This window comes from Centruroides sculpturatus, unplaced genomic scaffold (assembly GCF_000671375.1).
Source record: "Centruroides sculpturatus isolate CEXI.00-Female unplaced genomic scaffold, Cexi_2.0 scaffold1113, whole genome shotgun sequence".
Lineage (NCBI taxonomy): Eukaryota > Metazoa > Arthropoda > Arachnida > Scorpiones > Buthidae > Centruroides > Centruroides sculpturatus.
In genome coordinates this window covers 229,581-245,396 of record NW_019385514.1, presented here as the reverse complement: position 1 = coordinate 245,396, position 15,816 = coordinate 229,581, and the positions used below count along the sequence as shown (strand labels likewise).

General features: G+C 32.8%; 1 protein-coding gene across 1 annotated transcript in view; it reads right to left on the bottom strand.

The window, feature by feature from the left end:
- The window catches only part of LOC111639698 (anoctamin-7-like), a 35,570-nt gene that overhangs the window by 6,681 nt on the left and 13,073 nt on the right, over positions 1-15,816 (bottom strand). Inside the window, exons 2-12 of the mRNA XM_023385618.1 lie at positions 9,265-9,403; positions 9,071-9,173; positions 8,305-8,450; positions 7,825-7,932; positions 7,620-7,756; positions 3,985-4,153; positions 3,751-3,916; positions 3,589-3,679; positions 3,366-3,523; positions 2,815-2,897; positions 2,539-2,746 (exon numbers count right to left, since the gene is read on the bottom strand). Coding sequence (XP_023241386.1) covers positions 2,539-2,746; positions 2,815-2,897; positions 3,366-3,523; positions 3,589-3,679; positions 3,751-3,916; positions 3,985-4,153; positions 7,620-7,756; positions 7,825-7,932; positions 8,305-8,450; positions 9,071-9,173; positions 9,265-9,390 — 1,495 coding nt within the window. The 5' untranslated portion in view covers positions 9,391-9,403. The remainder of the gene's footprint in view (positions 1-2,538; positions 2,747-2,814; positions 2,898-3,365; positions 3,524-3,588; positions 3,680-3,750; positions 3,917-3,984; positions 4,154-7,619; positions 7,757-7,824; positions 7,933-8,304; positions 8,451-9,070; positions 9,174-9,264; positions 9,404-15,816) is intronic.

Genomic DNA, 15,816 nt, shown 5'->3' with positions numbered 1-15,816 from the left:
TCGAGATGGGAGGAAGATTGAAGTCGGAAGTGCAGCATAGAATTCAATGTGGATGGACGAACTGGAAGAAGCTAAGCGGCTTGTTATGCGACAAGAAAGTTAGCCGCAATCCGAAAGGAAAATTGTATAAATCGGTTGTTAAACCCGCAATGTTATATGGAGCGGAGACACGGGCAATAACAAAAGCCCAAAAAAGAAAGATGGAGGTGGCGGAGATGAGAATGTCGAGACATCCGTCTCGACATTCTCATCTCCGCCACCTCCATCTTTGTTTTTTGGGTGTGTGGAGTGTCAAGGAAGGATAGAATAAGGAACAATTTTATCAGCGGTTCTGTTAAGGTGGGCACCTGGATTAAAAAGATGCAAGAATGCAGGTTGAGGTGGTTTGGCCAAGTAGAGCGAAGAAGCGACAATTATGTTGGAGAGATGATCGGAAAACCGGTAATAAAAGGAAAGAGGAAAAGAGGAAGACCAAAGATGCGTTGGAAAGATAAGGTGGAAGAAGACTCGAACCAGAGGGAACTTAAGATAGAAGAAGCCCTAAATAGGGAGTAATGGAAGAAACGTATTAGAGAAGGAAACGACGGCCCTATATAAACATGGGAAAAGGCGAGGATAAAGAAGAATTCGTTTTTTTATTGATCCTGTTAAAACTTGAAAGAAAATCAATTTAATTAGTGTTATTTACATAAACTTAAATTATTATAAATGCCAAAAATAATTTCTGTTACCAGGGTTATTTTGTGACACTTTTCGCGTTTTCTCTTGATGTTAATTACTGGATTATTGGGCCAAACATATCGTTAGTTGTCATTTGTGGAATTATTTTCTATTTCTCTTTCTTTATACATAGAATTCTTAATTGTTAATTTATTATTTTAACCAATATTGTAAAAAGTATGTGTTACAATTTTACCCCATCGTTAGGAAGTAACTTTATGACACATCCTGTTTTGCTGCATAAATATATATTGTCACGTTACTACGTGGTGATTGCTAGCAAGAAAGAAAAAGGGAGGAAAGGAAAGAAAGGAAAAAGGCGTTTATTAATTAAAATATCTTTTATTAGTACCAGAAAAAAGGAAAACTTGCTGACAACTTGATATTGAATGTATAAAATGGTTTTTCAAGACTAAGAGAGTAATAGAACTGAATAACAAAAGCCATTTCTGCAAAATCGAAAATCGTTCTTTTGCCTCTCTGAAGCTGTGGATTTATTATGCAAATTAGATCTTCGGTACCCGATTTGGTCTTTTTCTTTAGGTTATCGCTATATTACCCTCAAATAAATTTCAAAATTGATATAAACCCGCAAGATTCAAACCAAGTCGTTCTAGTATGCCAGAAAGTTACTCCTGCAGTGCACAAAGTAACCCCGCTTTACGGTATATAACTAAGTTACTTATTATTAAAGGGTTTTTAGTTGTAACGAGTTGGCAACATTCTAAAGATTTTATACTTTGTATAGAATCTTTAGAATGTTAATCGGCTTTAAAAAATTCAAAATTAGTTTTATAAAACTTTAAATAAAAGTTAAGTAACATAAATAATAGAACATAAAACTTACGTTCAGTAATATAAATAAAATTTATTTTCTTAAATTATTATTTAATATATTCTTATCATCTTAAATAAATAAATTAAAGCTGGCAACATTAACTATAGGTTTAATCTGATTAATGTTGCCAACTTTAATGGTTAAAAATCTACTAAAATCCCCTAGATTATATTTAAAGGTTGTTTCAATTTTAAATTAATTTACGATGTAAATTTTCTTTTGCGTAATGTCAGCAAGTTTAAATAAATATTGTTATGAATATCGCCTTATGAAAGATATTAAATAAATATTGCCTTGTGAAAGAAATATTGTTTTTTTTCACTGTTATTGTTCCTCATCCATACTAATACTATGCTATAGATCAAGGGTGAGCAACCTTTTTTATAACATGGGCCAGAATAAATTTTTCGTTTTTTCCGCGGGCCATAGAAGTTAATTGACACCTTGTGACCTGTAAATTTTTAGTCTGCAAATATGAAATAAATAAATAAAAAGAAATTAATTACTACAGTCGACCTCCCCTATAACACTGTTGATTATTCAGTTTTATATGAATTCCATGTTGTATGAGTCACTTAGATTTTACAAATGCGTGTGCCGGGCTGTGAACGGCTCACCTATTTGTAAAATCTAAGTGACTTTAAACACAATAAAAACATCACTATGTAGTTGGATACGACAGATATTACATTTTCTAATTGCATAGCTTTTGCACATAGATTTTCTTGATGGATGATGCGATGAGATATAAATAATTTAGAAAAATTCTGTTCTCCCATTTTTTGTTTNTATTCATCTCATTTTATGGTATAGCGCATCACTTTTTTAATTACAAAAAGATAGCGACTCTGTCTATCTAACTGATAGCTTCTTACAATAATTCACTTTTAATAGATAAGATATAGCCCAGAGCTCTTTTTATATACTTTACCATGTTTCCACGCTGTGTAGGCCTATATTAATTTTGTTTTATCCGCTACACCATTGTATAGCTGTTTTACAGTATTCAGAACTATGGGTAAGAAAATTAAAATGATTAAAGCCGCTTACCATGATACAAATGACACCGACTCCAGCAGCCATCCTCTGTCGACGGATGGAGTTCGGAAATGATGGTTCCTTAATTCCAGTTATTGGATTTCTCTCCACAAAAGGAGCCCTTGCGGCGAAATCTGGACGGGGCCTCTCCTAAAATATGTAAAATAGGACTATTTAACCGTGTCGAACTCGGTGTAGGAAAACAATGAGTGAATTACCTCCTCCTCCTCAAAATCCATGCAATCCCAATGATGGGCGAGACTGGCACTTTTTCTTTTCCAATGTTCTAGAAACGTCACAGCTGAAAAAAATATATACACAGTCAAATCTCTGAACACCGGCCACTGGCGAGAACATAAAATGCCTGTTGTTTGGAGGTTATTTTGTATAAATTTTTGTTCGACGTTCCTTCAAAAATGGCCGCCGTTCAAAGATGGCCGTCACTGGAGGTTCGACTGTGTATTTATATATATCCCGTTATTCGTGATAATTTTTGTAAGAAATTTTTAAGGTAGATTCGAGTACAGTCGACCCCCTATAACACTGTTGATAATTCCGTTTTATATGAATTCCATGTTGTACGAGTCACTTAGATTTACAAATACGTGAGCCGTTCACAGCCTGGCATTTGTATTTGTAAATCTAAGTGATCGTACAACATGGAATTCATATAAAACGGAATTATCAACAGTGTTATAGGGAGCCGACTGTAATTTCTATACTAAAAGCTTATAGCACCGCGTATACCGATAGCTTTTGTTGTACTTACCCCAGAATGAGACGAAAACTGCATAAAAAACGGTTCCTGGATGATCGAACAAGTAAGATAACTTGCTAAAAAAACAAATGTCGCTGAGGTACCAGAAAGGGCAACCGTCACACCACGGACACATTTTATACTTCTTCTCACTTTGGCATACCTCGTTACTGTTTGAAAAAAATCTACTGAAATATGAAAAAGTATTTTAAAAGACAATGACACATGCACTTACGAGGGTGAATCCTCTTTCATGGTCAACACACCATAAAGAAAGACGATTAAACCGACTACTGCTGCAGGTAGCAACCAACCCGTGTAGAACCCTTCAAGAAAATGAAGAGTTAAAGATAAGAATTGATGCAGAGATGCACACACCTAATTACGTTACACACACCTAACCATGCGAAGTAGATTCCAATTTTCTCTCCAAAATATTCTCTAATGTGATCTAGAGGTTGATACTTGTACCACCTTCCCCATCTGGCCCAATATTCGTATAAGATTTGCCTCCTGTTTAGGCAATCGGGCAAAACGTAGTGAGTGGGTTTCTGATAAGGGCCCTGTATGCGAATGAGTTAGTTAATGCTCCTAGGTAGGTTGTCACCGAAGATTCGACACAGATACTCACGTCATGCAGTGGGAAAGCAGCAGTATAAACTCCCTCTTCCACCAATCTATCTATTCCCAGTTGAGCTCTTCTCCTCTTCCCATACACAGCGGTTTGAAGTATTTCTTGCACTACTCGGATCCTTTGAGTCGTGGTAAAATACTCTTCCTGGTTCTCGCTTCCTAGAAATCTATTAAAACCTTATCATTCGAGACGTTTATGGATAAGAACACATAACAAGACGATACTCACTTGTCCAATTTGGAAGCTTTAAATCTGCACGTGTAGTAGTCCAGGGGTTTATTGGGTATGTCTGCGTACATGATGTTGGGTATTCGCAGTGTACGCAGTATGCGCTCGGACCAATTGGTGCTAGGATTGGGATGAGCCTAGAGAAGAGAAGATTGCTCGGAATCATCAGAAACTGTGAAAGTGCATTGCAAGCAACTTATCTCACCTGGAGAGGAGCCCTCATGCATAGGATCTCCGCATAGTAGACGAGCACTTGCCAGGGTGCAGAAAGTTTAATGAAGTGTACGATTTTCCTGTCACCATCGACCACTTCCTATTTCAAAGGATAGAATTTTCTGAATTTACTAAGGTTTTCCAGATTTAAATCCCGCATCACTAACGCTAACATGCTTTCAAGTTAATATGTTTAACGTTGATTTTCTAAATTCGGAAGCAAGGTATGTATATAGATAAGCAAGAATTTGCTTCTATATTTCTTACTACTTTCTATTAATAAAGGAACAGAGGAGTAAGAATTATAGAAAGGTGATAACCACAAGAAGTATTAGAATACTAAGTGATGCTGTTAAGAAGAAACTTAGTAAAAGAGTTGGAAAAAGAGAAAAGATGCGGGTAGTTTCTAACATACGGACAGCTACGATGCCAGATTTTCTTAATTATGAATTATTTAACAGGTTTCGAATTACCTCTTCCATGTCCAAGCCTGCTTTGCGGAGATTCGACATGAATTTTTGTCGCCACATTTCGTGTTTCTGTGATTTTCTCATGGATTTTTGTATCTGTTGATTCTTGATGTTCTCATCACTCACTTCTTCGTAGACCAGAACAAAATCTGTAACATGAATAATGAATTAAGTATTTAGAAACTGTTCGTCAGTCTGTCAATCCGTAAATTTTTGCTTTGAGGCTAAACAAGCTTTTCTCATTCTAAAAATCGATCTAAATGATTGAGAAATTATGCTACACTCTAAAGAATTAAAAAATAGAATATTTCGTTGGAAAATATCTTTGAATAGATGGTAAATTAGAAAAAGTAAAGGGAAGGTGTGTGAAGGTAGGAAAAATAATATTGAATCTTCCTTTGACGTCTGGATAAACAAGTGAACAGAATTTATTTTAGAAGACTGTTCATTAAATTGACGATTTCTGTTGAAAGAGAGAAAGACAAGGAGAGAAGTAAGATGTCGTTGAACTTTCCACTTATTGGATTTCGTCCAGGAAAAGAAATTATGAGGCTTCTCTTGAACGAAAGTCATCTTTTCTCTCATTTGTATCAACGTGGAGAAAGTATCAATAATAAAAAAAAACCAAAAGAAAAACTCATGCTCAAATCTAAATTTATATAATTTAATCTAATTTTCCTACGATTTCTACAAAGGTATAAAAGCCATCCATAGTAGATTTTTTTCAGCCTGCAGCAATCCCTTATTTATAATAAAGTAAAAATTTACCTATTTTTCTCTTTCCATCTCTGAAGTAAGTAGATTTGTCATCTGCAGGAGTTGGAGCCATTGTCAGGCCCAAATCTGTTGTTGAAGTGTCTGTATCCCCCTGCTTCTCCGAGACATTTGCGATTCAATAGATAAAGAGGACGCTAACAATGAGCAACAAGTCATAGAAGGAGCCTAGATAGAAAAGTACTCACCAGCTGATCGTGGTGGATGATAAACTCCCCATCTTCAGTAGACTGTTGAAAGGAGCCGTAAGATTCTCTATTGTTGTCAGTTGGCCCATTCAACTCGTACTTCTCAGACTTAGCCGTTTTCGGCATCTTTATCTCAGGTCTAATTAATAAAACACAATAAAAAAGTATCTTTTAATAAGAAAGATATACATCTAAGTCGTATCCAGCACAAGTTTTCGACCCTTGAAAGAGGAAGAAAAGAAAAAACTAAAGATTTTTCTTAGAAATAAGTCAGAATAAACAACAGAAAATCGATAAAATAAGGGTGAATGTGTAGAATTTCTGAGAATTTTCTGAATTTTTCCTTATTTTGTGTGAAATTCTGCAGGTATTTTCAAAATTGTTGTTTCGTTTCATTCTCTTCTGGTTTCGTATTTTGAAAAAGATAAAAAAACAATCTTTAAAAATATATTAAAAACACTCTTTTATCGCAAAAATTCTGTTTATTTTTTGATATTTTCGATTAAAAAACGTTCATTTTTTCTATATTAAGGTGTAGAGAATACGCGTAAATAGCTACGAAACTCTTTCAAAAATAGAGATAATTGTATAAATGTTTAGCCTTTAAATCAAATTAATATTATTATTATTTTGTTAGAATTTAAGAAAAATAAAGCTTAAGTTTATTTTTAAGCTCTAAAAACAATTTAACTTTACAAAAATCGAAAAATTAGACATAATTGGCCAGTAATTTGCTCATATAACATATAATCCAAGTGCTTTTATTTGATCTAAAAATATACGATTTTTTCTAAAAACAAATTATCCTGTCTATTTAAAGTAAAAAATTATATTTTTCTCCTCTTCTACTGTAAATAAAAAGAAATTAAATTATTTATTTACTTTATCACGGAGTAAAAAAATAACGGAAGCTCCTGTAAATCTATCTTCACTGCACATCAATAAATATTGCAGTGAAGCAATCTTTACGTTTACTTTTCGGGTGTTGGCTTCGTGAGTAAAATAACTGCAGAAAAAATTATAATTTTGTGAAATATTTTCAGAAATAAAAAAATCCTATGTCTTTTTATATTTTTTAAAAATTAAATAACAAGTAATTTCCTTAAACAAAGTTATAATTGTTATTGCTTGGCGGAGAAGAAAATTGCTGTTTTAATGTACAAGTTGTTATCTTTTGGCTTTGGAGAAGGACCCGAGGGAGAAATCAATAGAACAGACAGTGAATAAGATGCTTTAGGGAGGAGAAAATCTTGTAGGAAGATCGAGTGATGTCGCCGGATAACTCTATCCACTTTTAATTTCGATCAAATAAAATTTTAGCGATTCAAAAGAAGTAATTTCCTTCTAAAAACATCCATTCTCTAACACAATTTGTTACTATAATATCGGAGGAAACAGTTCCTAATTTTAATTAAAATCTTCAATGCTGTCTAATAACTATTTTCGCATTTGTGCGACTTGTTTATTATTGAATTTCTCTCGATAATTCTCAAATAATATCGTGTTTTTGAAGAAAATCACGATGCAGGTCATGCAGTGGGAAAGCAGCAGTATAAACTCCCTCTTCCACCAATCTATCTATTCCCAGTTGAGCTCTTCTCCTCTTCCCATACACAGCGGTTTGAAGTATTTCTTGCACTACTCGGATCCTTTGAGTCGTGGTAAAATACTCTTCCTGGTTCTCGCTTCCTAGAAATCTATTAAAACCTTATCATTCGAGACGTTTATGGATAAGAACACATAACAAGACGATACTCACTTGTCCAATTTGGAAGCTTTAAATCTGCACGTGTAGTAGTCCAGGGGTTTATTGGGTATGTCTGCGTACATGATGTTGGGTATTCGCAGTGTACGCAGTATGCGCTCGGACCAATTGGTGCTAGGATTGGGATGAGCCTAGAGAAGAGAAGATTGCTCGGAATCATCAGAAACTGTGAAAGTGCATTGCAAGCAACTTATCTCACCTGGAGAGGAGCCCTCATGCAAAGGATCTCCGCATAGTAGACGAGCACTTGCCAGGGTGCAGAAAGTTTAATGAAGTGTACGATTTTCCTGTCACCATCGACCACTTCCTGTTTCAAAGAATAGAATTTTCTGAATTTACTAAGGTTTTCCAGATTTAAATCCCGCATCACTAACGCTAACATGCTTTCAAGTTAATATGTTTAACGTTGATTTTCTAAATTCGGAAGCAAGGTATGTATCTGATAAGCAAGAATTTGCTTCTATATTTCTTACTACTTTCTATTAATAAAGGAACAGAGGAGTAAGAATTATAGAAAGGTGATAACCACAAGAAGAATTAGAATACTAAGTGATGCTGTTAAGAAGAAACTTAGTAAAAGAGTTGGAAAAAGAGAAAAGATGCGGGTAGTTTCTAACATACGGACAGCTACGATGCCAGATTTTCTTAATTATGAATTATTTAACAGGTTTCGAATTACCTCTTCCATGTCCAAGCCTGCTTTGCGGAGATTCGACATGAATTTTTGTCGCCACATTTCGTGTTTCTGTGATTTTCTCATGGATTTTTGTATCTGTTGATTCTTGATGTTCTCATCACTCACTTCTTCGTAGACCAGAACAAAATCTGTAACATGAATAATGAATTAAGTATTTAGAAACTGTTCGTCAGTCTGTCAATCCGTAAATTTTTGCTTTGAGGCTAAACAAGCTTTTCTCATTCTAAAAATCGATCTAAATGATTGAGAAATTATGCTACACTCTAAAGAATTAAAAAATAGAATATTTCGTTGGAAAATATCTTTGAATAGATGGTAAATTAGAAAAAGTAAAGGGAAGGTGTGTGAAGGTAGGAAAAATAATATTGAATCTTCCTTTGACGTCTGGATAAACAAGTGAACAGAATTTATTTTAGAAGACTGTTCATTAAATTGACGATTTCTGTTGAAAGAGAGAAAGACAAGGAGAGAAGTAAGATGTCGTTGAACTTTCCACTTATTGGATTTCGTCCAGGAAAAGAAATTATGAGGCTTCTCTTGAACGAAAGTCATCTTTTCTCTCATTTGTATCAACGTGGAGAAAGTATCAATAATAAAAAAAAAACCAAAAGAAAAACTCATGCTCAAATCTAAATTTATATAATTTAATCTAATTTTCCTACGATTTCTACAAAGGTATAAAAGCCATCCATAGTAGATTTTTTTCAGCCTGCAGCAATCCCTTATTTATAATAAAGTAAAAATTTACCTATTTTTCTCTTTCCATCTCTGAAGTAAGTAGATTTGTCATCTGCAGGAGTTGGAGCCATTGTCAGGCCCAAATCTGTTGTTGAAGTGTCTGTATCCCCCTGCTTCTCCGAGACATTTGCGATTCAATAGATAAAGAGGACGCTAACAATGAGCAACAAGTCATAGAAGGAGCCTAGATAGAAAAGTACTCACCAGCTGATCGTGGTGGATGATAAACTCCCCATCTTCAGTAGACTGTTGAAAGGAGCCGTAAGATTCTCTATTGTTGTCAGTTGGCCCATTCAACTCGTACTTCTCAGACTTAGCCGTTTTCGGCATCTTTATCTCAGGTCTAATTAATAAAACACAATAAAAAAGTATCTTTTAATAAGAAAGATATACATCTAAGTCGTATCCAGCACAAGTTTTCGACCCTTGAAAGAGGAAGAAAAGAAAAAACTAAAGATTTTTCTTAGAAATAAGTCAGAATAAACAACAGAAAATCGATAAAGTAAGGATGAATGTGTAGAATTTCTGAGAATTTTCTGAATTTTTCCTTATTTTGTGTGAAATTCTGCAGGTATTTTCAAAATTGTTGTTTCGTTTCATTGTCTTCTGGTTTCGTATTTTGAAAAAGATAAAAAAAAACAATCTTTAAAAATATATTAAAAACACTCTTTTATCGCAAAAATTCTGTTTATTTTTTGATATTTTCGATTAAAAAACGTTCATTTTTTCTATATTAAGGTGTAGAGAATACGCGTAAATAGCTACGAAACTCTTTCAAAAATAGAGATAATTGTATAAATGTTTAGCCTTTAAATCAAATTAATATTCTTATTATTTTGTTAGAATTTAAGAAAAATGGAGCTTAAGTTTATTTTTAAGCTCTAAAAACAATTTAACTTTACAAAAATCGAAAAATTAGACATAATTGGCCAGTAATTTGCTCATATAACATATAATCCAAGTGCTTTTATTTGATCTAAAAATATACGATTTTTTCTAAAAACACAAATTATCCTGTCTATTTAAAGTAAAAAATTATATTTTTCTCCTCTTCTACTGTAAATAAAAAGAAATTAAATTATTTATTTACTTTATCACGGAGTAAAAAAATAACGGAAGCTCCTGTAAATCTATCTTCACTGCACATCAATAAATATTGCAGTGAAGCAATCTTTACGTTTACTTTTCGGGTGTTGGCTTCGTGAGTAAAATAACTGCAGAAAAAATTATAATTTTGTGAAATATTTTCAGAAATAAAAAAATCCTATGTCTTTTTATATTTTTTAAAAATTAAATAACAAGTAATTTCCTTAAACAAAGTTATAATTGTTATTGCTTGGCGGAGAAGAAAATTGCTGTTTTAATGTACAAGTTGTTATCTTTTGGCTTTGGAGAAGGACCCGAGGGAGAAATCAATAGAACAGACAGTGAATAAGATGCTTTAGGGAGGAGAAAATCTTGTAGGAAGATCGAGTGATGTCGCCGGATAACTCTATCCACTTTTAATTTCGATCAAATAAAATTTTAGCGATTCAAAAGAAGTAATTTCCTTCTAAAACATCCATTCTCTAACACAATTTGTTGCTATAACAGCGGAGGAAACAGTTCCTAATTTTACTTAAAATCTTCAATGCTGTCTAATAACTATTTTCGCATTTGTGCGACTTGTTTATTATTGAATTTCTCTCGATAATTCTCAAATAATATCGTGATTTTCTCCAAAAACACGATGCAGGGTGGCCCAAAAGCGAATCAATCAAGCAGGTTTGAAGAGTATTGAAATGGTTAGCTGAGTTGGAACCATCCTACGTAGAGAACAGGCAAAACCGCGGTAAAAACGTTCGATTTTTACACGAAACAAGATTGTTACTATGGTAGCAGGTGTTAGATGATTCCAATTTGCACAACTTTAAATGAAATACTATCCTGTAAGACCTGTAGAAATCTATCTTCAGGACTTAAAGATCAACAGGGCTTACAAGACCTACGCAGGATCTTATAAATTTGCTACAGGAAGGGCAAAATTTATTTACTTATTCACAAATAAAGTAAGATTTTTCTCATATTATTATAGAATTTTTATTGTTAGATAATAACGTTTAATTTACGTATATATACGAGAAGAAGAAATTATTACTACACTATATCTATATACAGCATATAGGGTGGTCCTGAACGCAGTTAGCACCATTGTAATGATTTCCAAAATGCTATTAGTTAGCTAACTTTTGAACAACCTTATACGTAATTGAAAATGGAGAGATTTTTTTTGTGTTAATTTCTAATTAGAGAAGCTTTATGAGGGTTCATTGATGCAGAACATTCGAAAATCAATGCTAATCACTGGCAGATCAATATGAGACAATGTGTCGTCCTCAATTCTTCCTCTATAAACATCTTTTGTGTGCNTGTTTGTATATTTTGTTTGTGATACAGGATGTCAATAATTTGTAATGTTGGAAGACGTGTATTTGGTCTGTATTGTGTGGGGTCTATGGTATTGTTGTTTTTAGGTTTCATTTAGGTGATGCCCTCAGTAAGAAATTTTGGCATGTCTTGTGGATTGATGATGATGTGTGTTAGATGTTTAGCTAGTTTCTGGTGCAGTGATGTAAACTTTTTGTACCAGAAATTGTGAATGTTGTCTACACCAGGTGTCTTCCAGTTGTGTGTTCTGTTAACAGCGTATTGGATGTCGTGTATGTTTATTTCAGCACAGGTCATAGTTGGTATGTTGTGCAAGTTTTTGTTCTCCTCGATCCAGCCCGCATAAGCATTGTGAGTTAGAGTACTAGACTAAAGATAAGTTGTGAGTTCTTCTCTGTTGGTGTGCCACTGTACTGTGTATATGTGTTTGTTTTGTTACCAATTTGTCTGTAAGAGTTTTTCATTGTTTGTAAATAATTTATTTTGTTGTTTTGGTAGCGTGCATGTTTTGTATTGTTTCAGTCTACGTGCTCTGGCTGCAAGTTATTGTTTTAGTGTATCGATGTATTCTGTAGTGTGTGTGCTGTAATATTCATGTTTTGTGTGTGTTTTGATTTTCTTGAAATGTTTTTGAGTTGTTTCTTTAATTTGGGTGTTATGTTGTTTTCAGTGTATTGTGTCAGCCTGCCTAATTGCTGACTAATGTTATTTATTTGTGAATAATTTGTTATCACTACTAGGTGCTTATACAGATACTTGGCAATTCTGTCATAAACTTTCATTTGGGAATTTTTTATTTGCCAAGACGCGTTTCGGGCTCAAGTCCCTCTTCCGTCGGCATTACTTCCCGGGATATATTACAATTATTTATTTATGTTTCTATTCTTCTCTACCAGGCAGACNCTTTTATCGCAAAAATTCTGTTTATTTTTTGATATTTTCGATTAAAAAACGTTCATTTTTTCTATATTAAGGTGTAGAGAATACGCGTAAATAGCTACGAAACTCTTTCAAAAATAGAGATAATTGTATAAATGTTTAGCCTTTAAATCAAATTAATATTCTTATTATTTTGTTAGAATTTAAGAAAAATAAAGCTTAAGTTTATTTTTAAGCTCTAAAAACAATTTAACTTTACAAAAATCGAAAAATTAGACATAATTGGCCCGTATTTTGAAAAAGATAAAAAAACAATCTTTAAAAATATATTAAAAACACTCTTTTATCGCAAAAATTCTGTTTATTTTTTGATATTTTCGATTAAAAAACGTTCATTTTTTCTATATTAAGGTGTAGAGAATACGCGTAAATAGCTACGAAACTCTTTCAAAAATAGAGATAATTGTATAAATGTTTAGCCTTTAAATCAAATTAATATTCTTATTATTTTGTTAGAATTTAAGAAAAATGGAGCTTAAGTTTATTTTTAAGCTCTAAAAACAATTTAACTTTACAAAAATCGAAAAATTAGACATAATTGGCCAGTAATTTGCTCATATAACATATAATCCAAGTGCTTTTATTTGATCTAAAAATATACGATTTTTTCTAAAAACACAAATTATCCTGTCTATTTAAAGTAAAAAATTATATTTTTCTCCTCTTCTACTGTAAATAAAAAGAAATTAAATTATTTATTTACTTTATCACGGAGTAAAAAAATAACGGAAGCTCCTGTAAATCTATCTTCACTGCACATCAATAAATATTGCAGTGAAGCAATCTTTACGTTTACTTTTCGGGTGTTGGCTTCGTGAGTAAAATAACTGCAGAAAAAATTATAATTTTGTGAAATATTTTCAGAAATAAAAAAATCCTATGTCTTTTTATATTTTTTAAAAATTAAATAACAAGTAATTTCCTTAAACAAAGTTATAATTGTTATTGCTTGGCGGAGAAGAAAATTGCTGTTTTAATGTACAAGTTGTTATCTTTTGGCTTTGGAGAAGGACCCGAGGGAGAAATCAATAGAACAGACAGTGAATAAGATGCTTTAGGGAGGAGAAAATCTTGTAGGAAGATCGAGTGATGTCGCCGGATAACTCTATCCACTTTTAATTTCGATCAAATAAAATTTTAGCGATTCAAAAGAAGTAATTTCCTTCTAAAACATCCATTCTCTAACACAATTTGTTGCTATAACAGCGGAGGAAACAGTTCCTAATTTTACTTAAAATCTTCAATGCTGTCTAATAACTATTTTCGCATTTGTGCGACTTGTTTATTATTGAATTTCTCTCGATAATTCTCAAATAATATCGTGATTTTCTCCAAAAACACGATGCAGGGTGGCCCAAAAGCGAATCAACCAAACAGGTTTGAAGAGTATTGAAATGGTTAGCTGAGTTGGAACCATCCTACGTAGAGAACAGGCAAAACCGCGGTAAAAACGTTCGATTTTTACACGAAACAAGATTGTTACTATGGTAGCAGGTGTTAGATGATTCCAATTTGCACAACTTTAAATGAAATCCTATCCTGTAAGACCTGTAGAAATCTATCTTCAGGACTTAAAGATCAACAGGGCTTACAAGACCTACGCAGGATCTTATAAATTTGCTACAGGAAGGGCAAAATTTATTTACTTATTCACAAATAAAGTCAGATTTTTCTCATATTATTATAGAATTTTTATTGTTAGATAATAACGTTTAATTTACGTATATATACGAGAAGAAGAAATTATTACTACACTATATCTATATACAGCATATAGGGTGGTCCTAAACGCAGTTAGCACCATTGTAATGATTTCCAAAATGCTATTAGTTAGCTAACTTTTGAACAACCTTATACGTAATTGAAAATGGAGAGATTTTTTTTGTGTTAATTTCTAATTAGAGAAGCTTTATGAGGGTTCATTGATGCAGAACATTCGAAAATCAATGCTAATCACTGGCAGATCAATATGAGACAATGTGTCGTCCTCAATTCTTCCTCTATAAACATCTTTTGTGTGCATGATAACACTTATTCGCCATTATTAAACTGCTTAATGTTTCCTAAATTTAGGAGAGAAATAAATATTTACCTTAAAGACAGTCTGTGTAGCATTATAGAGCAGCATAAAGAGAAGAAAACTGCAATAATTCCTATTTATCTTTTGACTTCATCCCGAGCTTCCCTAATTAAATTTTCTAATTTTCAGTAAAAATAATTAGATTTACTCTTTAGATTTTTACTCAGATTTTTCGTGTAATATAACAGAGAAAATAACCCGAAGGGTCGAGTTAAGGAATTATTTGAGCTACGTCATCCATGAGACAACGTTAATCATTTCTACTATTTGAGATATAATTAAATGTTTACATGATAATTTTCCAATTTGTTACGAGCTTCCTGCATGGTGTGGTTGCATAGTAATTGCAGTTTCATTCTCCCGTGAGGATGAATTGCATTTAGGTGACCTTTAACCCCTTCTCATCGCTCTGACGCGTTACTTAGTGGGTCCATTAATTAAATTTATTGTAAAATATCTACTCCATTCATTGCAGTTTTCCATCGTACCGTTTATCTTGCTGATATCAGGATCTTAATCTTGTGTAGGCCTAATTATAAGAGAGAATATGAAAGAAAGATAAAGGTTATGACCTTATACAAAAAGTTATGACCGTTATATTGTAGAATATAAGAGAAATGTTAAGGCTATAACCTTAAACTTTCTTCCGTGTTCTCTTTTTTAATCTTATCCCTAACCTCATTAATAATTTCTAAACTTTAAATTATTCTTAACTCTTTCTTTGTAACTTTTACTTAATTTAATCTTATAAACTTCTGTTTTCCGTCTTATAACAGTCTATCAATACAAAAAAGAAGCCAAACAATGCGTTAAAATTCAAGATTATTTCAGATATTTAATGCTTAACTCGTCATAACTGTCATTTATCTCTATTTTGAGCGAATTATAGAGTTAGACTCATTGTAAACCTTACATAAATATTTATTTTCCTCCCCAGCGTACACTCCGAACCCATGGGATTTAACATTGAGTTAGTAATTGTGATTAAAAATCGGCGTATAGCCCGCACCTCTTTCAAAATATCTTTTAAACACGCACGAGAATACTGTACAAGTCAAAAATTTTTTGACTTACTTTTAATCATTTGTTAAATCTCCATAGATATATGCCGCCTTTACATAACTCTTAGAGGATAGAAGATATATGCTAAACTCCTGTTTCAAAGGATATAATCCGCCCATAACTCAAGAATTACGTAAGTGCACATAGCTCATAGTTAACTTAAGAAAGCAGAACAAACAAATAAGTAAATAAATAAACGATCTCTACCTAAAAATAGTTTTAGAAAATCGAATATGGAACAGTCGACA